A 25656-nucleotide genomic window follows, 5' to 3' on the forward strand; every position below is an offset into this window, starting at 1 on the left:
ATAAAACATAAAGGGCTAAATCTGTGTAATGCCCATTTTGTTTTGTATTAAGTGCTTCATGTGTTACAGAGTGTAGGCACAATCCTCTGACATCACACTGTGGTTGCATAAGGGTGTGCCATCTTTGTCATTTAAGAACCTTTTGTTTTTGTGGTATTCATTGTTTACTCTGGGTAAAGTCTGCTCACGCCGTTTCAAGCAACTGGTGTGCTACACTCGTGTCAAGATTCACAAACACAAGTGTTTTCAAAGACAATAAAAAGAAGCTGATGATTGCACCTAAGATAGGAAGCCAGACACAGAATTCCGTGTCGACAAACCTACCTGTCAGGCTAGACTAGTCCTAAAAGAAAACTGTGAACAACAGCCTGTAAAATAAAGTGAATATAAAACAATATTATTTGTTACAAATCTCACATACTATAGAAGTATATAGACTGAAACATGGATATCAGAAACCTTGATTTTACTTTAATGCTGCAGTTATAGAAGTCACAGAAGGGGGCGGGGGGGGGGGGGGGGGGGGGGGTAAGTCTATCCGTCAGCTGCTCAGTATTTCTGGAATCTGTCAGTGAGAAGGAGTGGAAGGGTTAAGAGGAGTGAAGTGACATGTGAAGGGGAGGAAACAAATGAACAGCGACAGAACCTGTGAGACTATTAGTATTACTGGAGCCTGAGAGGTGAGTTGCTGCTGCCCAGGAGAAGGTGAGTTTTTCAAATAATGGGGCAATTTTGTGATTAAAAACTGAGCAACACTAGTGGTCACCTTTACTTATTTTAATTATCTACCTATTTCCTTAAGTCTACCAGAAAGAAGCTGCAGCAGAACATTAAACAGACTTGGGACTGAACTTCGGACATTAAACACTCTTTATTTGAGTAAGGAGCAGAGTTAAACTCATCATCAAGATTGTCAGCAACATCAAGATATCAATATTGTTGCTGTCTCTCATAAGGATGAATGAAAGACTCACTTTAACCAGACTGAAGGGTGACATGAGTTGGTGTGGAACAGTCTTGTTTTCACACTATTGGATCAATCAGTTGTTGGACCTTTGAGAGAGCACTTATTCCCAGAGACTTACCAGGGCTGCAGTCATGTCAAACTCCCAGGAGCAGAGCCTGGATGAGGATGTAGTGTTCCTGCCGGTTGATGAGTCTGCCCCAGAGTTCCTCCACTGTGAAAAGGAGCGTCAAGCAGTGGAGAGACTCATAAGTGCAGGACCAGAGGCCTTCTACAGCGCCATCGGCACGGAGCGCTCTGGCTGCTTCCTGTCATCCGAAGAGGTCAGCCAGATAACAACCTGGGCTCAGGACTATCGCTTCAATCCACCTCAGGTGCAAAGACTCGAGAATGGAGAAGAAGGCGGTTCAGACATGAAGGACTTCTGTTCAACGTACTTCCCTTCCCACTCGGACGTACCACTTCCAGACCTGGAGCTGGGCTGGCCTGAGAAAAGCCCCTGGGTTCCAAAGGGAAGTATTACAGTCCACACCAATCCTCCTGCTGAGGGAGAACCTCCTGTCAGAGAAGTCATTAGACGGCACCTACAGAAAGCCATTCAAGTATGTCAATTTGATCTGGACGAGTTACTTTTATTTTATATAGATTAAAGCAGATCAGTTAGAATATGGGCTACTGGTTGATTTTATGGTATTCCTGAGACTTTTTATTTTGACATGATTACATAAAAGGATATCGGGATCAGCACTTTTTTTAGGGGGAAAAATATATATTAAAAAAAAACATATGAAGAACTTTGTCACTTTAAATGTATCAAAAGTTGAAAGATACTTGCAGCAGCTACAATACTAAAACGTTGCTCAAAGGCAAAAGCATGAATGGGTTTTATTACTGAAACAAAACAAACAAACACTTTAACTTTCACTAACATTTACTTGGTAAATCTGGTATCTTGTTCAGTTTCTCACATAAAGAACTTCATCACTTCTGTCATGCTCTTATCATCAGCAAAAATTACAGAGAAAGGATGTGTTTTATTTAGTGACAGGACAGTTCTTGACAGTACTGTCACAGGTGTCATGGGCTAAGTCACTTATTTTATATATTGCAGGTGATTGCCATTGTGACAGACAGATTGACAGATGGGGCAATAATTGGGGATTTACACAATGCCGCCTCAAGAGGAGTCCCTGTTTACATCATCCTGAACCAAAGGTCCATTCAGGAGAACTTCACGCTCAACAGGCTCCGTCATCCGGTGAGTCACCTCCTAAAAAATTGGCACACACCTAGCAGCCATCCTGTCATATAAATTTGACATGGCAATAAAAAGACAAGAGATTTTTTATAACCAATCAATCACCACCTGTTCATCAGATCAATGTACTATTTAATGGGTCACTGAAAGTGAGTGTAGTATCACCCATATTAAAAACTTGAGACACTGCATTTGTACTCTGAAGAGGTATCTCATAAACTGCAAGAGTGTCTTTTCACTTTGCCATGTTAGGAATGTGACACGTACGTTGAGCAACACAAAGCTCAACTGGTTGCACAGCATTCAGTCTTATCTGTGTTCCTTAGAGGAGATGAAAAATCTGCCTGATATTGACAAATTAGTGAAAAGAAACCTTTTTCATGAATCCAAGAGTGTACGTGCAATTCACAGACAAAAACATGATTGATTAGAACTTAATATTCTGTTTAAGATTGGGAACCAGATTATTTAGACCAATCAGACAATTTAAAATATATATTTTATTATATTGGCATACCATGGCTGTAATCTGATGCACATTTAGACATGTTAAGATTATTTGGCAATAGAAGCAGTGTGGCTGGTTTTTAAGTCAGCCACTTTAGTCTTGGACTTGTTGTAGGAATCAAGTTGTGGAATTCTTTAAATAATGATTTGAAGAGCTGTAGTCAGACATTTCACTTTGAGGAAATGTACAAGGAGAGAATTATTAGACTGTATGAATTTGTCAGTTTGTGTGTTTTTTTGTGTGTTTTCCTCCTTATTTATGTGGAAGTGAAAGATTCTAAATTGTCAGATTTGTTTCATGTTGCCATGGTATTTGTTGCCAAGTGATTGTAATTGGACAGACCATTTAGATATTTCTTGTTTCTTTTTAAGGGCAGGCAAAATAAGATTTATTCTTCTCCCTGCTCCTTTCCGAACATGGATTGAGATCATGGATTGGGATAAAATTGTGAAAAACGATGTTCACAGAAAAGGTTGTGTGTTTTTTTACAATGAAACATTTACAAGCTGGAATGGAACAAAATCTGGTAGACACATTCATGTTATGAGAACGTCTTTGGTGACATCTATTAGGCTTTTAAGGAAGATTCTTGGACACTGTATTAATTGCCTTCCATTTCAGACATGCATTTATCCCAAAATCAGAACACATTTGAACGCCATAGGGATCAATTAAATGATAGCACTATCATCCACTCAATTCTTTTCACTACTTTGCTAATGTCAAAATGAACTGCTAAACTAATGACATTCCAATATTTCTGTACTTTGTGTTTTGTACTAATAAGCACATGCTAGCATGTTAAACTAAGTTGATGACCATTGTTAACAGGACAATTTAAATCCACTAGCCTCACCTTTACTCTATGTAGTCCATATAAGCAAATGTTAGCATGCTAAAAAGATGATGAATATTGTAATCATTATACTTGCACATGTTAGCATGCTATCACTGGCGTTTGGCATACAGTTCGACTGTCCTAAATATCACAGAGCTCTGTAAAATCTTGTTATAAAACGTGTGTTTGACATCAAATCTTTCTTACTGGTTCAACACGTAGTTGTCCATTTGGCTACACTGCACCAAGGATGAACACTTTGAATGTTATTCATCCAATTCTGGGTTTCAATTTGGGCTTGTGCTTTGGCAGAACATGCGGGTTCGTGTGCTTGGAGGGAAAACCTTCTGTTCAAGGGTAGGAAGAATGGTGGTCGGGGAAATGAAAGACAAGTTTCTCCTGGTGGATTTAGAGACAGTGATTCATGGAAGCTGCAGGTGAGCAGTTACACCTTTCAACTCATTCTTTTACACACTTTTAAGAGTTACGTAACAAGCTGTCTCTGTTTTCTGTAGCCTCACATGGACTGACGCCCACCTGCACCGACAGCTCATCACTGTCCTGCAAGGCCCAGTCACCGACTCATTTGACAGAGAGTTCAGGATCCTTTTTGCTGCTTCCCTTCCAGTTTCAGACACATGGAGGGTTGCAGGAACTCACGTAGATGTGGCCCATCAGCTAAAAGACTTCTCACATCACAGGTTTCAAAAACAGCTCTCTTGGGAGCGTGAGATAACCAGCCCCCCTTCCCCACCTGCTGATTCCCTCCTGGACTGGGAAGCCATGGGGGTTATTCAGAGAAACTCCTTCTACCCGGACAGCCCTTTTGATCAACATGAGGAAATTTTGGTCGAGGAGATATCAATGCAGAACAACATGCTGTTTGCCAACACACCCATTGTGGACAATTTTACTAACAATGGAGACCAATCCATGGATAAGAAAAGGTAGGTCATACGTTTGATTAACTGATCATACAGTAGATGCTGTTGGCTATAGTCCAGGAAGCTGCCTTTGGATCAACATCTAAGAAACATACTTTATTCAGAATTCATTTTGCCATTGGCACATGTATAATCTCTATCAACAGATTCAACATATAATAACTGAATCTGTAGGCAAGGCAAAGCATTGTGGATCTCTGTGTCAGGTTTAGTAGTGCAGGCAGGAAGGTAGGACCCTATAAGTGCAGATGGTTACAGGCAGACTTGTGCAGTTCGTTGTATATTTGCAAGCTGGTAGGTTTTGGTAGACATACAGGTAATTAAGTATTAGGAAAAAGAATGGAAGTGGTAAAAGATAGCAGCAAAGGTAACAAGACAGAGTTTAGAAATTGAGCTGGCATATAAAAAAATGGAAAGAGTCCAGTATAGATAAAGCAAGAGTAATTACTGAAGTGGAGCCAGGTGAGCAGGAGGGCACGGTATGTCAGTACACTGGCGGGCCTATAGTAAAAGGGAAAAGGTGTGTAGATGAACAAAGTACCATTTTATGCCTTTATTTGAATAGGAAAGTGAAAAATGAGAGGAAATGTTGGGAAAGAGAGAGTGGATGACATGCTGCGAATGTTGAGAGTTAGGGCAGTGGCCATGGCCTCCCTAGAGACCTACTGGCCATCCCAGTGGCCACCCCAAATTCCTAAACTATGATTGGCGATATGCTTTGTTGGAGGTCTTTTTTTTACGAGTTCTTAAAGAATGAACCAATAAGATTTATATGTGGCCAATCTGCTGTTTCAGTTTATTAGGATTAATTTGTGTGTGCATTGTGTGCATAAATCAGTGCCCTATTGAGCCAACCAAGTCAAATAGCTCTTCCTTGCTTTTGGACTCAAACCTGAGATGGTAGCAAGCCTTTGTATATGGGGTTGGCTCGACCTGCAAAGTTAAAACGAGGCGCTGTGTGTTTGTTTCTGTTTGTAGTCTGAGTAACAGAATAGTGTTCATAGTACATATCAGCCATAATGAAATCCGTTAACTGAACTGCTGTAGTGTCTGACGGCCATTTAGCATGTGTTTATCTGTCAAAACTATATTATCGGAAATCTCGTTCCTCATTTCCTATCAATTTATGTCTTCTGAGATACTAGTCAGACTGTAAATAATGACAAATGCAGTTAACCACATGCTACACCAGAATCCCTGAACAAATTGGGAGACAAACTGTACTTTTGCGATATGTTGTATATAAAGTTTGTAGTACTTCTGTATTGTAAGACACCTACTGAGTTATTGCAAAATATGACAAATAATATGACATATATTCTGTTTTTTTAACCAGTCTTTGATTTGTGTTTCTGTTTTGGGACAACATGATTTTTATTTTGTGTTGCTGATGTTTGCACATCCTAACCTATGTCTTTTTGCATGTGACAGAGTCAGTAAAATCACCTCCCCAGTGACAAACAATATGCCTGAAAAGTCATTATCTTTCAGGTGAGTTTTACAGCCTGTTTTGACTTAATTCTGATCAAGAGTATTGGCTCTTTCCTTTTTCAAATGTTTTCACAAAACTTTCTAGGGATCCTGATTATTTTCACAGCAACACACAGCTCTCAAAAACAGACCTGAGATCCCCAGAAAGAATGAAAAGGTAAGAAAAAATATTTTGAAAACACATAAAAGAGCTTTATTTGTAACTATTATATCCAGAACTAAATGTAGTTTTTCTTTAGCAGGGTGGAACGAGACATAGAAAAAGGCCTTTCCAGGCAATTCTCTGCAGAGAAGAACTCAAATCCATATGACAAAACAAGACTTGATGATAAAGCAAAAGAGCCAGCACACATAATGGTGACACCTTCACCTTCTCAGATAAGAGAGTGCTTAAGAAGGGAGTCCTTCTTGGAAGAAGAGAGGAGAGCAAACGAAAAAAGTTCCAAAGTGGAGAACACCCCATCCTCCAGAGTAAGAAACTGACCTTTGCTTTCAAATCACTCGAGTTAACTTCGATACACAAACTGAAGAAGCATTACTCTCCTCCTCACAGAAACCTTTAATACTGAGGGTGCCGCAGTCTGAGAGCTTCAGCTCACTCAGTGACATTATGAAGAGGATTCAGCTTCAGGAGAGCTCTTCAGGTCGGCTCAGTAGAGGATCGAAGGCCGCCGTGTCAGAGATGAGCCGGTCCATGATGGATCTGAGTGTACATAACGCAGATACAAATCATGATGAGAGAGGAGTCCCGGTGCCTCGGTTCAAGGCCAGTGTAAGTGTTTATCTATCTCTATATGTTCTTGTAAAGAACGGGTGATGGAGGACAGATACTTCTTTAAAAAAAGAACAGCTTATGGAGATGTTTCTTTTCAGTTCTCTGAAGCAGAAGAACAACGCAAATCTTTTAATAATTAATGAGTAAGTCAGTTAGAAAACAAAGATTGAAATAAAACATTTTGATGTATGGCTTATTAATGATCAATTTACAGTTAGGGGACATTTTTTTGGGGGGGGTGTTAGGTGAAATTACTTTTTAAAGTAAAACCCTGGATTATTATTAACATTAAATACAAAGGAACTATATTTAGTGTAAGTGTAAGCAGGAAACTTAAATGTAAGTACCAAATGTACTAGCTCTAGTAGTTCATAGTCTTTATGCTTTTGGGATCTTACATGAATTGTGTTTTTGAAGGCATTGAAAAGAGAAAGTATCTTAAATTATTTCAGAAGCAAAAAATTATGAATTTCAGTTCCTTTTAATCAATCTAAATGTATGACCCCTCGACTTCCTCTTTGCTTCCCTACAATGGGAACACTTTCAAAAACCACAACATTTTATCCCTTTTAATTATGGATGTACTCATGCATGAGGACTAATAGTAGTGAAAAATGAGAAGGCTGAGAGGGACTTTAATATAACTTTGTTGCTGTGCACTTCTGTTTCCTTGGCAGTGCTTTGACCCGGGTCACATAACACCAGCTTCCTCCCTGATGAAGAACAGGAGCGATGACTTGAAACCTTTATTATACAGGACTCCGACCAACTTTCTACCAAGACAGAGGCCTCGCAGCTCCAGTTATGCCCTCAATATGGACTGGAGGAGGTCACTTGCAGAGATGAAAAGTGAACAGGAATGAGCAGCACAAGAAATAAGAAGATGAACTATCAATGAGTGCAACATCGTCAACATCTTTGTTAAGGAAATGTGGCTGCCAGCGGTGGATACTTAAGAACCTCCGATGTGTAATTTACACTGATTAAGCCTAAAACAAACAGTGACAGTGACTCTAAAAAAACATTGTTAATAATAGGATGTGTTCTGGTTGTTGTGGTCTGTTGATTTGATGTCCCACTTAATTTGCTGTTTCACTCTTGTTTCCATGCTTTATTTCACAATGTATTTAAATGACTCAAATTGTTTCTGTAAACGCTGCTCATCATAACTACCAAAAAAGTTTAAAATAACTTGTTGTTATTATTTGTTTCATATAAAACCAACTTACACCTCTAAAAGAATAAAAACAAGAAAGACAAGATAGTGTACATTAGATTTGAGATTGACACTCTTTTTTATGTTGTTTACTTACAAAATAACATATTGAGGAATTTCTCCAAAAATGTAAAAACAAGTGATTGGTATTTGTTGTTGCATCAAAAAGAAGAAATCAGTTGTGAAGGTATAGGCCTACATCAAAGACAAATAGATCATGTCATTTCTTTTTTTCTGGGATTTTGGGAGCATGAAGTTACCATTTTATGATTTAATGTGTTTTTTTAAATCCAACAAAAACCAATAGGCTACTTTCATGGAAGTGCAGCCTATACTTTTACATCACTGATAAATAAATCTGTTCCCCAAAGATATTAATTTGTGACACACTTGAAATAGGGCTTCAAATTTGAAATGTAGGGGGGGCTATTAACAAAATCATGAATTTGATAAGGAAAAATAAAGAAATATGTTTTTGATGAGTTCTAAATGTCTCATTGATTGATTTGATTAGCTGAGATTTGTCAAAGGTTAAGGATCAAACAATTGTCTACTAACAACTACTCTTCATCTTACCAAACATCTGTGAAACTCTTCCATCTTATGCACATTTTATTTTAAATCTTGTTCTTTTTAAACAACGAAGAGTTCTCAGTCAGGCCTTTAACGTTTTTATCCTCTTTTCGTTTGATTTCATTTTAAAAACACACACATCTAGATTAAGTGCAACAACTATACAGAGGCCACTTTTAAGATTAGTCATTTACAGTCTTTATAGATTGTATAAAAATGATGCATCTTTATAGTTGTTTTGGTTAAAAAAAAATACTTATACTGTATATAGCCTATCTACTGTGCTGTCATTCCCTAGTTTGTGTTGTCTTTCACCTGGACCTTGAGTCAGTAATAAAGGTGTGGCACTCCCGTACAGTAGGTGGCGGTATGAAAACTTCACTTCCGTAGACCGCCATCAAAGGCAGAGAAGAAGTACGGAAGCACATGGTGCAGGAAATGTGTTCTACTCACTTAATTCTTGAGAGTTTTCTTTTGTTTTAAAACCTTACATTTTCACACCAAAGGTTAAACGGGTTTCGGCGTAATCGTCGGGACGTCCCGTTCAGTTTGCTAGCGAGCAGGTTTCTTCATTGCCACCATGGTTCGAGCAAAGAGGTGAGTGTGGCTGATATTGGTGTTGAGTGAGCGTGTTGACATCATCTAATGGGACTTTTACATGTATATATTTTTTTTCTGGTCATTAACAGTTAAAGGCATATGTTATAGCAATTTAAGGTCTATTACATTTTTAGCCATAACCCGGACAACAACAACTCACATCTCCATGGGACTCTGCACGACGTCACCAGATGACTAAAAGATGTAAATCACAAAGTTTTCAGCACATCTGTTTATCTTTTCGTTGTTGTTCAGGGCTATAAAGGCACCAAGGCCTAAAAAAACTCAACGATATGGAGAAAATGATCCTGAAGCGTACAAGGACATGCCTGTCCCTGATAAGGTAAGAGAGACTCAGGAGAACCTCTCACTGCGTGACTGATCTACAGTAGATCTGATCTACAGTAGATCTACTGTAGATCTGATCTACAGTACAGTACTGCACTTATTGACACTTATAGCCTCAGGTTTGTTCTTATTCTTAGGGTTGTCCAAGAAGAATGAGTAACTATTACATATATTTAAAGCTTTTGTTTTACGTCTTTACAATGACAAATAATTGGGAAGTCTCTGCATCTACAGCTTTTGTTATTGTTACTTAAAGAAACGTTTAATATAATATGATACAAGAACTGAAAATTCAAATGTTTAAGTAAGAGCTTTACTAACAGCTGAGCAGCTCTGGCACATACACATATTGTAATATTTATACTATTTATACTGTAAGAATACTTTGAGAATTGTTTCATTCCAAATGTAAGGTCTACTGGTAGCACCAATGTGTCTGAATGGTAGCAGATAGGACCAATAAGTTTGTGTTGGGGCTTCATATTTGCTTATCAGTACACCGGGTGCATCGGCTGTGTTTTCTTTCTTTCTTTAGTATCAGCATGTGACGATGTTTTGATGGTTAATCTGAATAAAAAGTAATAAATCTAAAGTTGTGACCCGTAAGATGTCCAAGTACAGGTCAATTTAAATGTGAAAATCAAAGCGAAACAGGAAAAAAATCCAATAAATGTAATCATACTACTTTTACTCTCTCAAAAGTCACATTAGAACTCGTCATCTCTCTTGTTTTCAGAGATCTTCCAGGTACACAAAGGACAAAATTGACGAGTTTCACGATGAGAAGATTGCAGTAAGTTCTCCTCATTAGTATATATATTTTTTAAAGGTATGATGTCATTTTATGTTCTGTTAACTTTTATTTGTATTTATTTTTCGCTGCGTTCCAATTTTTCACAGAAACTCCTGGCCAGTGGTGTTCAGATGGAAAGCGACGTGGAGGAACTGGATGACGAGGTGATGGGGATTACATGTTTGTTTTGGATTTACAGCCAGAATATTCTTAAAGCTCAAGAAAACAATTCAAGCTGGTCTGAAATTTACAGGAGGAAGTGATGGCCCTGGATGAATCTGAGTCAGAGGAGGATGAGGAGGGAGAGGAGGGGACAGACATGGAAAGTGATCTAGAGGGGAAAAAAGAAGAAGGTGAAGATAAAATGATCACTATGTTTATATCAAGGAGTTGATTTATTGTCTTGGTAACATGTTTAATTTTCAGGTTGTTGTTTTCCGCAGATCTTCCCAATGAAATGGCATGGGGCACCAAGAAGAAGATGTTCTATGACACTGACTATATAACCCCCAGTAAGTATCTTCACCTTCATCTACAGCAAAGATGATATTTGTTTTTCCATGGGGCGAATGATTACAACCTTTAAACTGTGTTATTATAGAAGGAAAATCCCAGGAAGAGTTGGAAGCTGAGGAACAAGAGGAGGAAGAAGAGGCAAAAAAAATCCAAAACCGTTTGGCTGAAAATCTGAGCGAGGAGGATTATGATTTAAACCTCTTTAAGGTTTGTTTGAATTTTCTAGCAGTGATTTTTGTAGAACTTTTAAGATATTTCAAACGTAATGATATTAAAAAGGTTTTATCTTTTTATTGAATGCGGCCATTTAAATGCAGGAGTTTGCTGTTGAGGAAAAGGATGAAAACAAGGCTGTAGAGAAGGAGGAGAGGATCGTGAAGGACCTGAAGCAAATGTCCCAGAAGGAAAAGATGAAACTTCTGAAGAAGGAGTCACCAGAGCTGCTTGAGCTTATTCAGGACTTCAAGGCAAAGGTAATACAAGTGTGCAACAGAAACAAACACAAACTCACATATTACAACCCCGTTTATTTTTTCCCCTAAAACGATGACATATCTCAGCTTTAAGATGGGCTATGTTGTCTATGTGCTATTTTGCATTAAATATGGAGTTTAAATATTTGAAAAACATCACATTCTCTTTTTAAATATTATAATTGCTATGTTTATAAATGCCAATATTAAACTGGTGTAAATTAAATCTGCTAATTCATGATTTTTGCAGCTCACTGAACTGAAGGATGAATTGCAGCCCCTCGTACAGATGGTCAAGGACGGGAAGATCCCACCAGGCAAGGTGAGTGCATATAGCTTCACTTCTACCAGAGCTCGACTGTGAAGCAGCTTTAACCTCAATGAACAGATGAAGAATAGATAGACTTTTAGGCATTACATACCCATATTAAAGTCTACCATTACTATGATGATGATCTTGAAATGACTCTAATCACATCAGCTGTTAAATCATTTATGGGACAGTTTGTTTCTTATTGTTTTAATGAGATGGCTTTTATTAGCGTTAATAATAATATTTTCCCTCTCTATCTGTAGAGTAAACTATGGAGTAATGTGATGATTGGGGCTATTTTTTTGTTTTTTTAGATCAAAATGTGGTTAAGTGTTTTGAAGTACCAGGAAACATCAGAACTGTCATGTAGATATAGCAAACAAGAACGTGAATCTAAAGAGCTTTTTTTCCTTCCAAAGGGCGCTGACTACCTCAAGACAAAACAGCAACTTTATCTAAAGTAAGTTGTATTGAAACGGTATTTACTTACTGCAAATGAGATCATAGTCCTTCATTGACTGACTGATAATTCTTTCTGTCTCGCAGTTACTGCACAAATATCAGCTTCTACCTGGTGCTGAAAGCAAAACGAATCCCTGCTCATAACCATCCTGTGATTGAAAGACTGCTCACCTACAGAAATGTAAGTCTAGCCTTTGACATTCACACCACATGTCTGCTACTGTTGGAACCTGCTCTGTGTGTCCAACAGTTTAACAACTGCAATCATACATGCCAATCAAACTACAACTCTTTAGGCTGAAATATGCTATACCTACATGTCTACATTAGTTAAAACCCTCTCTCTAATTGGACTTTTTTTTAATACCTGCAGCTCATCAATGAGCTGGGTTCAGTAGATGCTCGGCTTGCACCACAGTATCGCCAGCTCCTAGCAGGTGAGGAGAAAGAGAAGGCCACCAGCGGACCAGCGAAGGGGAAGAAGAGCAAAGTCTCCATTAAGAATAAAAAGGTGAGATTAGGGGATTTTTCTTCACTTGGATTCACAACTTTAAGTGAGGAAGTTACTGATGTGTCTTATGGATCTTGAATGGTAATAAGTGCTTTGTGTATTCAGGATTCTGAAGAAGAATCTGAGGTGGAGGAGGACTCAGACTCTGACCTGGACGAGGAGGCGGCTTTGCGCTTCTACAGAGAAGTTGAGCAGCGGATGAAGAGGAAGCGCGGTGGACCAGAAGCTGAGGAGTACGTATGATTGGAGTCTTTGGTAAGTGGTTAAGAATGAATCAAAAAACAGGTTCCTAAATTGTCATTTTTGTTACAGGTTGGCGGAGAATGAGGAAGAACAGGAGGAGGAGGAGCCAGATCCAGATGCTAAGAGAGGAATAACTTACCAGGTACAGAATAAAAACCCCTCACATCCAGAAATATTATTAATTATAGTCATGTGCTCCCACCAAACTTTACTCAAAAGGCTGCTAAATTAAAATTAAACACTCATGGCTGGATTTATATTTACCAGCCATGAATTGATGATCTTAGTCTCTCAATGGTGTTGGTCTCCTTTGACTAATAAAAATTGGAGTTTCAAAGTTTTTGATCCTATAGGGGCGCCATCTGCTGTAAGATTTTAATAATACGTGTTAAATACATCTATACAACACTATGGACCATAGTAAATTAATTTGCTTCTGTCCATAATTAACTTGAAGATAGAAGTGTCTTTAAATATTTATTGACTGTTGCATTCTTACCCCTTTAGTGCTCAAAGATGCATCTTTACACAGATATTTTTAATACATTTCATTGTATGGATCCAATTTAATACTACATTCACTCCATGTGTCTAATGTTATCCTTTGTCTACTGAACAGTTTTTTTTAATTGTGTCTCTTACGCATTCCACAGATGGCAAAGAACAAAGGTCTCACACCAAAGAGGAAGAAGATCGACCGTAATCCCAGAGTCAAGCACAGAGAGAAGTTCAGACGAGCCAAAATCCGCAGAAAGGGCCAGGTTTGTATTAACCAAATAATGAACATGCTTCCTGGGGGACTGTCATCATTATTATTATTTTATTTAGAGTAATGCAGATAAGTAGGAGCATATTTCCAAGATTGACATGATTATGTTCTTCTTCAGGTCCGGGAGGTTCGCAGGGAAGAGACGAGATACAGCGGAGAGCTGTCTGGTATTCGTGCCGGCGTCAAGAAGAGCGTCAAACTTAAGTAACCAGGAGAGAATCCAAAATCTGCTGCCAATTGTAGCCGTGGTATTAAAAAGACACCATTGGATTGTACTTTTAAATGTTTATTGGTATTGGTGACTCATGTAGTAAAGCATACAACTAAATGAATCAACTGTCAGATAATGATTTAAAAAAACAAAATGTTTTTCTGTTCTGATCATTTGAACGTAAATAAACATATTACAAACTTTTAATAGACTGTTTATGTCCCTACACAGACACAGCTTTTTTAATTTATTTACGGTATATAGATATATATAATAGAAATCTCTGAGGTCCATTTTGAGAGCACAATTAAATGACAAGGGAAGGCATAATGTGAGTACAGTTCTGATGATAACTAAGATTATTCAACCCAACAACATACTGCAATTACAGTAACGTCTCAGCTAAACAGGCTAGTATGACTTAAGCCAAGTACGGGATCAGATAAGAGAGCAGACAACTAATGCTGTGTGGTTGACTCAAACATGCAGTGTAGGTAACTAAAGGTCACCCCCCTTGTTGGCTTATAAACTTGTTGTGTGCCAAAGTCAGGTTGCTGACTATCCTCTCCTCTATGTCTACCTCATTCCTCATGTCTTGCTCTGAGAGGATCAGCTCCGCCTTACTCTCACGGGTCACCACCACCACGTAACCCCTTCTAGAGTCCAACACGTTGGCCACCACCGCCTGGTGCCTGTAGGTGTCCAGCGCCCGTCGAGCCTTGTCCAGCAGGATGGTGGCATCTGTCTCCAGTTTAAATGATATGACGAAAGCCTGTGGCGCCCAGTCCTTTACGAGCGGGGACAGGATCTTTGGGACCATGTTCAGGCTGAGCTAAAGGGGACAAAATAGAATCTTATGATTAATAATAAGGCTAAGAGTCTTTAGCGACACTAACAGCTCTTTGAAGCAGCCTGTGAACATAGTGATAGTATATTTTGTTTTCATCTCCATTTAGTGTTTTAGCATGCCAGCATGTGCTGACTGGCATAGCTAAGGTTAATGGTTGTATAATAAGTTCTGCATGTATTTAGGCAGTCAGTATATAAGGAACCTACGGGATGCTGGATAGCTTTGATGTCATGCACCCTATGTACAGAGGCTAATCTCTGGAATTTCAGCCCAACTCAAATCTGAACACTAAGAAAATAAGTCAAGATCTTTTGAAAACAACCAGAAATAACTCGTTATCGTGGGAAAGTTCAGTAAATAATACGTGTTGATGCATGTCCACTTAAGGCTACCATAGATATAAACGCAGTAGTTGTTGACCAAAATGATGGAATCACTGCCGTATCAACTAACGATGCATTCCTTAGAGCAACAACCCTTGCATTGCTCAAACTAAAAGGAAAAATCTTGCATTTAAAGAATTTTTTATTTTCTTATTTCACTCACTTGAAGAGGTCCATTGGAAGACTGAATTTTGTGTTCCGGCATCTCGGATGCTGGGATATAGAAATCAGACACAGCCGCAGCCAAGTAAAACATGGCCTTGGATCCTAGGTGCAGAGTAAAAAAAACAAAAACGAGTTATAAACATGGCAGATCAGAGCGAAAACATCAATCTGAACATCTCTGTTAGTTTGTACCTATTGTATTGAGAGACTGAGCTGCTGCTTTGAGAAGGTGCAGATACTCAGACAGAGTGCTGAACTCAATGGGCAGAAGGAGACCGCCTTCTTTCACTTCCTGGTATCTCTTCAGCACTTTGGCAATGTTAGGAAGCACCTGCTGGTTAACCACCACGTCACCGGAGTCACGAGCTGCTCCCTCTCCACTTCTGAACGTCAGGGCATCCAGCATGTTCATGGTTGAAAACATGCGTGTGTAAGGGTAGAGGGAGCGATGTCTGTGTAGGAAGATGACGGCGTAGCCCGAGTCTATGAAATACTCTGCTGAGCAGGATCCTCGTCTGCCGCTGCTGAAGTTATCCAGGAAGCGAACAGTGCGTGACTCGAGAGGCACTTTGGTGCCTCCTGATGTGATGAGAACCACACCGCGTCCCGCTGCAGCATGAAGTGTGGCGAAGGCAGTCATCTTCTCTTTGACCTCCTCCACGTGGGAGGGAACAGCAAATTCTTCAGCCAACTTCCCGTCAATGGAAGACATCCTGGGTTCAGCCATCACCTGATCAGAGTGGGCATCAGAAGGGAAGAAGCAGAATAGAAACCGATACAGGCACTGTATGGGAATTGTTTTTATTACAAGAACGTATGTAGTGATTTAGGAGTCTGAAGGGAGCTCTGAGGAGTTTGGAGAAGAAAAACTGGAGATGCAAAATAAAGAATAGTACAAATTAGACACATTTTTCGCCAAGTAAAGCATCACATTTAACCCTGGATGCATAATAAACCATAGACAAGGCTTGAGTTTGCGACATGCTTACTCAGTTGTCTGAACATTTTTTGAAACAAACCAAGAGCAGACATAATAAAAACAATATAAACTTTTTATCAAAAAAGCTGATGATGATGATAATAGTAAAGCTTTTTTTTTTTGCCGTGGAGGGAACCCTTGTTATGAAGCTTAGGAGACTCATATCAGATTCTAAATATCTCAACTACATACTGGAAAATTAAATCTGCACTAATATAAGTATCTGTATATGTGTTGGGTAACAAGTAAAGCACGGAGATGATCGAAGCAGATAACAAATATTATGCACAAACAGTGATGTATTTTTTGTTTTAGCTGTTGAACTGTACTTTGTTCAATTCACATTCAAATAAATGTATTTATCCGTTAGGAACTTAATAACAGTTGTTATGAATTAGCGTAAACAACAGAAATAAAGATTGATTGATCAAAACGAGTCAGAGAGGAAACTCCATATAGTCCTTGAAGTTGACACAACACCTGTCTTAAACTGTTAAAGCCTTAACTCAATATAAAGATCATAACAAAGTCATTCTCTCTGGTCAAGACTTTAAAAAGTGTTTCTGAGAGTCACAGACTATTAAATGCTTTCTGACACACTATTGTTTAGTGTTTGGTTTTAATCTGAACACAGAAATATTTGGTTTAGGCTTAGGCTACTTGGCTTATTTGTTGAATTTCAGTGGGATTAGAAAAAAAAAAAAAACATGATCCAGTGGGCAACAAGGAATGAATTAAAAGGTGGCATACCAAACACTGAATACACATGAATATGTTACTGTACCCTTACCCAAAAAACTTGGAGTTGGTGAACCATTGGCTGTATATACCTGCGTGGTTACTGATTCACATAAGGACCTCAGTCTCTTTAATTAACTTTAAAGCATATACTGTATATTTCATTGACCCGCTTAATTCAGTACTGAAGTCAGGTGAGACAGGTGCCCTTACACTCTCCTGCAAATCAAAACAAACCAAAAAGCCCCTCGACGTACAGTTACCTACTTTTTGACATAGTTTGCCACAGAGCCATTACCATGAACGAAACGAAACACTATTTGCTGATCAAAGTATTTAAATACACAAAAGTCAAATGTCCTACTTTATATTCCGAGGTTGTTCTCAAACAGTCGGCTTCAGCTCCTGAACAACAACAACAACTTCTGCACTTCCTGATACTACTGAGCTTCCTCATTGGTCTTTATTAATGTAGAGGAGAGCCGCCACCGCCCCCAGCGGTGACACATGGTATCGTACACCAGTTCATGCTACTGTCGTGCCGGATGAGGCAGTTAGTCAGTCACGGTACTTTCTGATATAAGGTGTCAGACTTGATGATTATAAGCATAACAATGGGGGCAGCTCGAAGAGGGCAGAGGGGATTTTTTTCTCAAAGGGGATCTTTGGTCTTGGACTGTCACTGGCCAACTCTGACTCAGAAACTGTCAGTGTTTGATGCTGATGACTGCTATGCTGAATTATATATTACTCATCTTTTTACAGTCTTCTATGACCTCTTTATTCTTGTAATCAGGTTTAGAAAAGTTGGAGCAATGTACTAATCTGCTCCAAAGGACATCAAACACTTGATGAGTTTTACACAGCTCATAAACTGTATTGATCGCTTTACTATAGGTCTGGATAATTTCATGTCCTGAATGATTCATTTTTCTAACTTCATCAGCAGCTATGGCATACATTTTGAAAGGTTCTAGCTCTATATATAAATATAAAAAAATGATTGGACCTCAGCTGCAGATAAACTGACTTTGCTGTTATCCTTTAACCATATACTTAAGTAAAAGTTAGTTTCAGTCTGATTCATAACCATTTAAAAACTCCAAACAGGATCTTCAAATGATATTGAATCTTCTGTAGAAAATTGAATGGTTGTTCTACTCAGTGTTATTGTCAGGAGAGATGATCAGAGAAGCAGAGTTTGTACCATTAAGGTTGGGACCAGGATTGAAAAACGGGAAGATTTTGTCAATGAAGGAGCAGCCGGTAATGAAACAGATAGCATTTTCATTCCTCATACATGTTTGAGAGATTCCTCCTCATATTATCAGGTTGAACTTGTTTTCCATCATCAGACATGATGAGTTTAGGATTTGCTGTATCATGATCGGGTCGCATCCACTGCATACTGCTGGATCGTCTTCATGATGGCCTCAGTGAACAGCTTCTTCACCCGTTTACTGAGCATTTCCCCCGCTTGAGTCACATCCTCCTCATAAGGTGGGGTGTGGATCTTGATTTCTGCCCAGTCTTTGGTAGTTGGAGCAGCGTTCAGTGAATGGAAGTTCTGGAGGAGTTGGAGGTGGTCTTCAGAGCATGAGAACTGCTGCATGCTTCATCTCTCTCTCTCTCTCTCTCTGCGCTCTCATTATTGAGCTCCACCGATGTTGGTTGCCTTTCAGATGAACAACATCATGTGTCTTGTGGTCTAAAACAGTGCAGAGCATGCAGGCGCACATGAGATCAGTCTTACAGAACAGCTTCAGCAGTTTGTCATGTTTGTACACACCCTGCCGGTTCTCCACAGAGTCCATCAATTGATGTCTTTTCAGACTTGAAGCTGTGAGATTAGGCTCCAGGTGAATCTCTCAGTAGGAGGCCAGATACATCAGTTATAGGACTCAAGAGCCTTCAGTTTAGTTTTAGTGCAGATGTTGCAGAAAACTTCTCCTGGTTTGGAAACTTGCTGCTCTTGGCTGCTGTTGCTGATGGCTTTCTGAGTATAACTTTCTGAAACAATTAGCCATCTCAGAGATGAAAAGTACTGATATGCATCTTGTGTCGAAAAACCTTTTTACAGATGAGACACTAACAACTAACTAAATAATCGATATTCCAGTGTTCATGGTGCACTTTTTGCAGAAGTTCTGTCCACATGGTGACTGGATCTGTGAACACATCCAGGCAGACAGAGCACAGGAACTGATCTTCAGTCAGCAGACAGCTGGTAGCAGACTTGGGTAGACTCTATGAGTGAAGCAGAAGGTGACAAATTAAAACAGGAATCAAACAATTCTGTTATTTTTGCACTGTTCTACAAAAATTCCAATGGACTGTACGGTACATATTAACCCAAACAGATGTTGAGAATAAAGTGCAGCCAATTATAAATAAAGTCATAAATTGTCATTTTGCATTCCACTTTAATATTGGATGAATCAAGGTAGTAGTTTTCCTTGAGCCTTGTAAGCATCTGAGGGGGTTGAACTAAATAAAAATTAAAGACTAACCTGTCCATGTGTCTCTGCTTTCAGAGAGTCAGCTGATTCAAAAGGGAGGAAGAGGAGAGCAGAGAGGATGATGACGCAGAGAAAAATTCACATCTATGGTTTACTATTGGAGTAAAACACAAGATTTGCTTCCTTGAACTGCAGAGAACTGCAAATACTCCTAAAAACCCACTCTCTGGCACTACAGTATATTTGTCCCAGCCACAGCCCTTTCAGTTTGTGTAAACTGCGGTTTTCTGCTTCTGTTTTTTTCTATTTAATTACAGTGAAAACGACCGGCTACATGCCTTACCGAAGAAACATAATGTAGAAAGGTAGGCCTACTTTTTTTCCTCTTTTTTTCCCCTGTGCTTTTCATACTTGTCACCATTTTTATTAACAGCAGTATTCTTAGCTAACCAACAGGAGGCGCTATTACACTGCAAAATACACCCAACAAGTTCACTGCATTCTTTGCTACAAGATTCACAGTTGAGTTACTTCTTTCGTCTTTGCATATGTTGTATGTTTACTTTCCTCTTTAACTGACAGACTGCGAGTTAAAATGTACAAAAACATTTTGGGGATTCAAATACAGACAAATGACTCATCAATTAAAAGGCAGTCCGGTTGTTTAATTGGATATAGATACATATAGATACATGAAATCCAAAAATATTCAAAAGTCAGTTTAATAGAAAACACTACTGCTAAATAAATAAATATTTAGAATCTAGTATAAAATCAGGCCTACAGACTATAATAAATCCAGTTAACCTTGTACTATGTGTAAATGCTGCATCATTGTTGTCTACATTAAAGCCTACTTTTTGTTACTTATTAATAAGTATATATTATATAGGCCCACACACCTAAGAGTCCTAAGACTTAACTGAAATGAGCTACTCTTACGAAAAAAAAACACAGAATGTTTTTTAAAGACCTGAACAATTATATATTTCAAAACTTTTTCATGTGGAATTAATTTAAAAATTAGTTGAGGCTGAGGTTTAAGTGAACCATCCTTTTAAGTATGTTCTCCTTCCTGTATTCCTTAGAAATAATTAAAAAATACACACACACACACACACACACACACAGACACACACACACACACACACACACACACACACACACACACACACACACACAGACAGAGAGACACACACATGCACACACACACACACACACACACACACACACACACACACACACACACACACACACACACACACAGACAGAGAGACACACACATGCACACACACACACACACACACACACACACACACACACACACACACACACACATATGCACTTATTCTCTATTCTAACTGAGGTAGAACAAGGTCAATGTGAGTTTCGAGCAGCAGATACCTTTGAGGACACTGAGGTCACATCCTTGGTGTTTTGTTTCTGGGAATTCATTTGAGTTTTATGAAGTTATTTAATGTGCAGACTGAACTGTACAATGGTGAGTGATGAACTTTAAACGTGAATGCAAATGTTTATTTAAAAAGTCAATATATTTAAATCTTGCCATTTTAAACAAAACAAAGAGCCTTCGGTATTTCGCAACAAAACATTTTTACATTCAAATTTTAGTGTAGTGAATTCTGGAGCACATGACTGCACTGAGAGTGAACTAGTAAATTATTAAGTTAGAAAACAGGAAATACAGGAACTGATTATTTATTATTCTGTGCATTGTTAAGCACTTTAGCTACATTTTTTGTATGAAACAAAAAGTGCCATAAAAATAAAGTCTGATTTATGATTGATTTATTGATTGATTGATGTGAATTGGTGAGAGGTATGCATGAATGAATGGGTGATGGAGTGAAATTTATGAAAAATAAACCACAGAACTTGTGTCACACCCCTGCCACACCACACACATTGTGTATGTTTAATTCTGCTAAAAACAAGGGTGGGATTTGGACAATATATATAGACAAAGATATGAGACATTTAAGTCTTTTTCCAGTGATGGATTTCAATTAAAATGTGCATTAAGCTCCTGGGAGGAGTTTTTAGCTGATGAGGTACCAATGCAAACTAGACCATCAGGATAGACTGATTATTTATATATATTTATTTTTAATGTAGGAAAGTGCTGCATTTAAAAAAAATAATAATAATAATTTTACAACAAGAAAGCAGGATGACATTTTTCGTAAAAAAACTTGACTCACACATGTGCAGAACAAGATTAGGTAGAGATAAGAGGTTTCACTTTGTCCAGATATGCCAAAATCAACACAAACCACAAGTTCCTCACAAGAGCTTCAATCTTGTATTTTGAAATATGTTTTGTGCTGGTAGTGGAGTTAAAAGCATCTGCATTTTTTTTTTTACTGGCAATTCCCAAAAAACTTTACTCACATTTTATTTGTAAAGAAGACTCTTTTCATTTTTATTTTACCTGTGATAACCTTATGGCACCATTTGTAAATAAACGTTGCACCTATGGCTAATGTGCCAAACAAATTCTAGATCGGTTATCAGCCTTTTAAAATGTAGGCCTACTTATCCAGGGGGGCACATAATCTTTTAGCTCTTTAATTCATAAGAAAGATTAGTTGATGCAACTCTTATACTTCTTGAAAAAAAACTTGCAAGTAGTCTGGACCAATAATCCATGTATTAATAAAGTATTAACATGTATAACTGTAGACTTAAAGGCTTATAGAAAGGGTGAACTCCACAAGTGTTAAAAAAATTATAATCATGCATCAAAGCAAAATTACCAAAATTAATAAGGATACATCCAAGGTGATTTTCACAATCTGGCAACCAAAAAGGATTTTTTTATCAGCTTTTTACTTAACCATTAAGACATAAATCCCAATCATAAAACCATTCATTTAAATCTATAAACCTTTTACAAACGTTGACTTGTCAGTCAGTGTTTCCCATGTGCCCTTATTGCCTTTGTCTTTAATTTCGTGATCTGGTTTGCCGTTTATTATTTTTAACTATGCTCTACATTGTACGGTAGGCGATACCAACTTTTGTACACATTTTATAATTAAAGCGGATCAATCGATTGACAGGAAAGTTCATATGTGGGTGCTGTTTCACTGTGGGCTTGTGCGTTTGACCGCGCTCTAGTTTCTGTGGCGGCAGGCATGGTGAGCAAGAGAGAGAGAGAGAGAGAGAGAGAGAGAGAGAGAGAGAGAGAGAGAGAGAGAGAGAGAGAGAGAGAGAGAGAGAGAGAGAGAGAGAGAGAGAGAGAGAGAAAGAGAGAGAAAAAAAAATCCTTCATGTGCGTCGTCTTATGTGAAAGTAGTTCCGGCACTTAACCCAAACGGAGGGGAGGGGGGGTGGGGGTGGGGGGGGGAGAGTCCCGGATGTTGGCTCGGCCGCCGACAGAAAGGCAAACGGAGAAGGCGGAGAGAGAAGCTGAAGAGGGACGCCACGGCACGCAGGCTCACCGGCGAAGCGACGGCGGCTTTCTGCACAGGACCGATAACGTGAAAAAAGCACGGGACAGTCTCGGAGAGCCTCCTGCTCGCTCGGAAGAAGAAGAGAGCTGAAAAGGAAAAAAGGGAAAAGGGGGGGCTGTTACTCTGAAAACTACCGTCAGGATTACCGGAGGAGGCACCGTCACAGCAGCTTTCACCCAGAGTAAGTGAGCTACACGGGCATGGAAGTTGAACTGAGGCCCACGAAATGGACGACTTTAACGGGGAAGTGAGCCGTACTGAAGTTGTGGGGATTGAGCCCGGTGAACAGGGCCCCTGACACACGGCTCTCCGGTCATTGTGGCGGGGCGTGCAGCAGGGGACACATATTTTTTTTCTTCTTCTTCTTCTTCCCAGAGAGGCAGTGTGTGTGTGTGTGTGTGTGTGTTTCCCTGTGGTTCAGTGTTTGTAACATACACCCGGCCGTGTTGCTGTGTAACTCTCCTCAAGTTGACAGCTCCTCTCGCGTTAGCCTGCTAGCACCGCGCCGTGCAACCGGTGACAACTGACAGGGCAACTTTGACAGCTAGCTAGCCAGTGTTGGCAGCCAGCTAACTTTAGCCGAGGGTTGTCGGCGCTTTTCTCCTGGGCCGGGACTACTAGACGAGTGCGTGTTTTACTCGCATTAGGTGGATATTATGACCTAATCCCAGCTCTGTAACAGCTAGCGTTAGCTCGCTGTTTGGTATGTGAGACGCTGTGTGTGTCAGGCATGAAGTGTGTGTGTGTGTGTGTGTGAGCCCAGTGTCATTTGGCTTTCCTGCGTGCTCTGATGGTATTTGACTCACAGCTGTTGCAGTGTGTTTTCTCGTCTGTCAATCGTTTTGTTTTGTTTCACGAGTGGCTGATTAGATTCCTGTAGAAAATAATAATCCTCGTTTTTTTTTTTTTAAACCAGTCGACCTACATTTTGAAGGAGCAGGGGTCGTCATGTGGCTGGACAGTCAACAAGTGCAAAGCCTGTTTCTTTCAGGTGAATTTTTTTCTGCTGCTGAATATGGCCTCTAGTGGTGGCATACCCTTGTGTGTTGCCTTAAGTGGCACAGACGGGGTTGCAGTTAAATACTTGGTCCTGTCTCTGTGTGCAAGGCATGTCTCAGGGCATTGCTTTGATGTTTCGCCAGTCGGCGGGTGATCGCACAGGACAGACTCTGATTAGTTAAAGCAACGCCTTTAAACTAAACAGCTGTGGCATTTGCGTGCAGCTGTACACAAAACAGTGCCCTTGCTTTATCCTGACATCCTTTTATTAGAGGATGGATGACTGAACTAATTTTTTTTCGCCTCGCTGTTAACTTGTGAAAGTTTTTTTTTTTTCAATGGAGTTCTATTGTTATTTGATAATATTTTTAATGCAATTTATTATCTGAATATCACGTATTCTCACATTTGAAAGTTTATTGTCTTCAGCATAAAAAGGTTCATTTTATGACAAAAAAAAAAAAAAGAGAGAGCAAAAATTCCCCCCAAAATATCCCAATCATGCCAAACATTTCGGTTTAACTATCAAAATGCCAAAGTGTTAGTCAGCACCCACAATCAAAGTTCAGACCTGGTTTGCTTCTTAATCACACATCCTTTAAATAGCTGGCCTGTACAGCTAACTGTCTGGATCCAGAATGCAGTTTCAGAGGAAACACATGGTGGTTAAGTTTTGATGTCACTCAATAAAAGTATGCAAAGCAAGAATAGATTTGTTTTGCATATTGTCCAGAAATTAATTTCATGGATTCTTATTCTGCTTATTCTCTCTACTGTACTTTCTGTTGCATAGTTGAAACGACTATGTGAAATTCACTTGTGGAATAATTGGCATAGACAGCGGAAGTGACATTTTGCTGTTGTTTGCTGGCCAGCTGTAGAAGACATGCCCTAGAGTGCAGCCGATGCATGCCTTACAGATCGAGAGTAGAAATGAATCACAGTCTCCCATTGTAAAAAAAAAAAAAAAAAAATCCTTTAAATGCTGATAAAATAACTGCCTTATTTCAGTACTTTATACACAATATGGTTGTTCACATTTGCTTGTGACTGAAGATGTTGTGAAGAAGATTTAAATGCTCCTGTTTTCTTCTATTTTTTAAAGATGTACATATTAACACTTTACCTCACATCGCACTAAGCAAAATAGCTGACTTTTCTTTTAATTCCTTTTCTAAAACAACATCAAGGTTTTGTTGAATGCACTGAAGAAAGTATAGAGAAGATTGCACATCTGTTTATTCACGCAGTAACCATTTAAAAGTGTGAATGGGAGGATGTGATACAGCTTCTCTTTAATGGTGGTTTCTGCCTGCAGCAGTCTTTGAGAAGCCTGTTGCCTAATGGTTTAATAACACGACACCTAGTTCTCCAAGGTCTTTCAGTGTGAGTGTTTAAGTATCCTGTAGCACCTTCATCTAACTTCAGTGTGAGAGAAATTCGTCATCATCCGCTGTATAAAACACAGAATATAGAATAACTACATGTAACCGTAAATAATGATAATGTGTTTCAAATCCACTTCAGATTGGTGGTAATACAGTTGAATTGATTAGATTAAAAGGAATAATGACATGATATGAGCCTAATTTGAAATATGCCAAGGGTCAGAACACCAGCAAACATCGTCGCCTGAATTTCGAACATGTTTTCTACTATTTGAACACAGGCTCCTCATTTTGAATTCAGGATGTGGCCCTGTGCCTAGCCCTGTCTCACTGAGAGGCTTTTAATTTCTCCCCTTGTTGAAGTGATTATTCAAATGGCCGTCCGTGAGATGCAGTTATCAGACCCCTGGTGG

General features: G+C 39.1%; 4 protein-coding genes across 8 annotated transcripts in view; 3 read left to right on the forward strand and 1 right to left on the reverse strand.

Annotated features, from left to right (window-relative positions):
• Positions 1 to 564: 564 nt before the first annotated feature.
• Positions 565 to 8473, forward strand: fam83e (family with sequence similarity 83 member E). 2 transcript variants are annotated; one of them, XM_065954734.1, is made up of 10 exons: positions 565 to 705; positions 803 to 1566; positions 2076 to 2222; positions 3881 to 4005; positions 4084 to 4515; positions 5944 to 6003; positions 6089 to 6160; positions 6243 to 6474; positions 6557 to 6775; positions 7456 to 8473. In XM_065954734.1, exons 2-10 carry the CDS (start codon positions 1099 to 1101, stop codon positions 7639 to 7641), a joined length of 1941 nt encoding a protein of 646 aa, XP_065810806.1. In that variant the 5' UTR covers positions 565 to 705; positions 803 to 1098; the 3' UTR covers positions 7642 to 8473. The 2 variants fall into 2 exon arrangements, with proteins under 2 accessions (XP_065810806.1, XP_029132152.1); XM_029276319.2 differs by having other exon boundaries at positions 6246 to 6474.
• Positions 8474 to 8961: 488 nt separating this feature from the next.
• On the forward strand, positions 8962 to 14013 carry utp3 (UTP3 small subunit processome component). Its single transcript, XM_020629070.3, has 16 exons — positions 8962 to 9164; positions 9423 to 9510; positions 10252 to 10308; positions 10416 to 10472; positions 10562 to 10661; positions 10752 to 10820; positions 10910 to 11031; positions 11142 to 11297; positions 11548 to 11619; positions 12030 to 12070; positions 12157 to 12253; positions 12446 to 12583; positions 12689 to 12816; positions 12896 to 12968; positions 13480 to 13587; positions 13714 to 14013. Exons 1-16 carry the CDS (start codon positions 9148 to 9150, stop codon positions 13801 to 13803), a joined length of 1413 nt encoding a protein of 470 aa, XP_020484726.1. The 5' UTR covers positions 8962 to 9147; the 3' UTR covers positions 13804 to 14013.
• On the reverse strand, positions 13866 to 17369 carry ppcs (phosphopantothenoylcysteine synthetase). Of its 4 annotated transcripts, none has more exons than XM_020629075.3 (4): positions 17286 to 17369; positions 15397 to 16073; positions 15203 to 15306; positions 13866 to 14638 (listed from the first exon to the last, which is right to left on the reverse strand). In XM_020629075.3, exons 2-4 carry the CDS (start codon positions 15929 to 15931, stop codon positions 14312 to 14314), a joined length of 966 nt encoding a protein of 321 aa, XP_020484731.2. In that variant the 5' UTR covers positions 15932 to 16073; positions 17286 to 17369; the 3' UTR covers positions 13866 to 14311. The 4 variants fall into 4 exon arrangements, with proteins under 4 accessions (XP_020484731.2, XP_020484732.2, XP_029132149.2 ...); XM_020629076.3 differs by having other exon boundaries at positions 15397 to 15934; positions 17286 to 17364; XM_029276316.2 differs by having other exon boundaries at positions 15397 to 15934; positions 17189 to 17302.
• A 5386-nt stretch (positions 17370 to 22755) lies between these two features.
• foxj3 (forkhead box J3) overlaps positions 22756 to 25656 on the forward strand; it is a 78227-nt gene continuing 75326 nt past the window's right edge. The window contains exon 1 of the mRNA XM_020628996.3: positions 22756 to 23037. The gene's annotated coding sequence lies outside the window, so the exon portion shown is untranslated. The remainder of the gene's footprint in view (positions 23038 to 25656) is intronic.

Source organism: Labrus bergylta, chromosome 5 (assembly GCF_963930695.1).
Source record: "Labrus bergylta chromosome 5, fLabBer1.1, whole genome shotgun sequence".
NCBI lineage: Eukaryota > Metazoa > Chordata > Actinopteri > Labriformes > Labridae > Labrus > Labrus bergylta.

Coding starts and splice junctions, on each gene's coding strand:
- fam83e (XM_065954734.1), top strand. CDS start 1,099: ATGTCAAACTCCCAGGAGCAGAGCCTGGATGAGGATGTAGTGTTCCTG. Junction 2,223..3,880: donor TCAACAGGCTCCGTCATCCG/GTGAGTCACCTC, acceptor GTGCTTTGGCAG/AACATGCGGGTTCGTGTGCT. Junction 6,475..6,556: donor AGAACACCCCATCCTCCAGA/GTAAGAAACTGA, acceptor TCCTCCTCACAG/AAACCTTTAATACTGAGGGT.
- ppcs (XM_065954735.1), bottom strand. CDS start 17,000: ATGGTTCACCAACTCCAAGTTTTTTGG. Junction 15,935..16,973: donor ACCAACTCCAAGTTTTTTGG/GTAAGGGTACAG, acceptor CACTCTGATCAG/GTGATGGCTGAACCCAGGAT. Junction 14,639..15,202: donor CTTCCAATGGACCTCTTCAA/GTGAGTGAAATA, acceptor TGTCCCCTTTAG/CTCAGCCTGAACATGGTCCC.
- utp3 (XM_020629070.3), top strand. Junction 10,473..10,561: donor TGGAGGAACTGGATGACGAG/GTGATGGGGATT, acceptor TGAAATTTACAG/GAGGAAGTGATGGCCCTGGA. Junction 11,032..11,141: donor ATGATTTAAACCTCTTTAAG/GTTTGTTTGAAT, acceptor ATTTAAATGCAG/GAGTTTGCTGTTGAGGAAAA.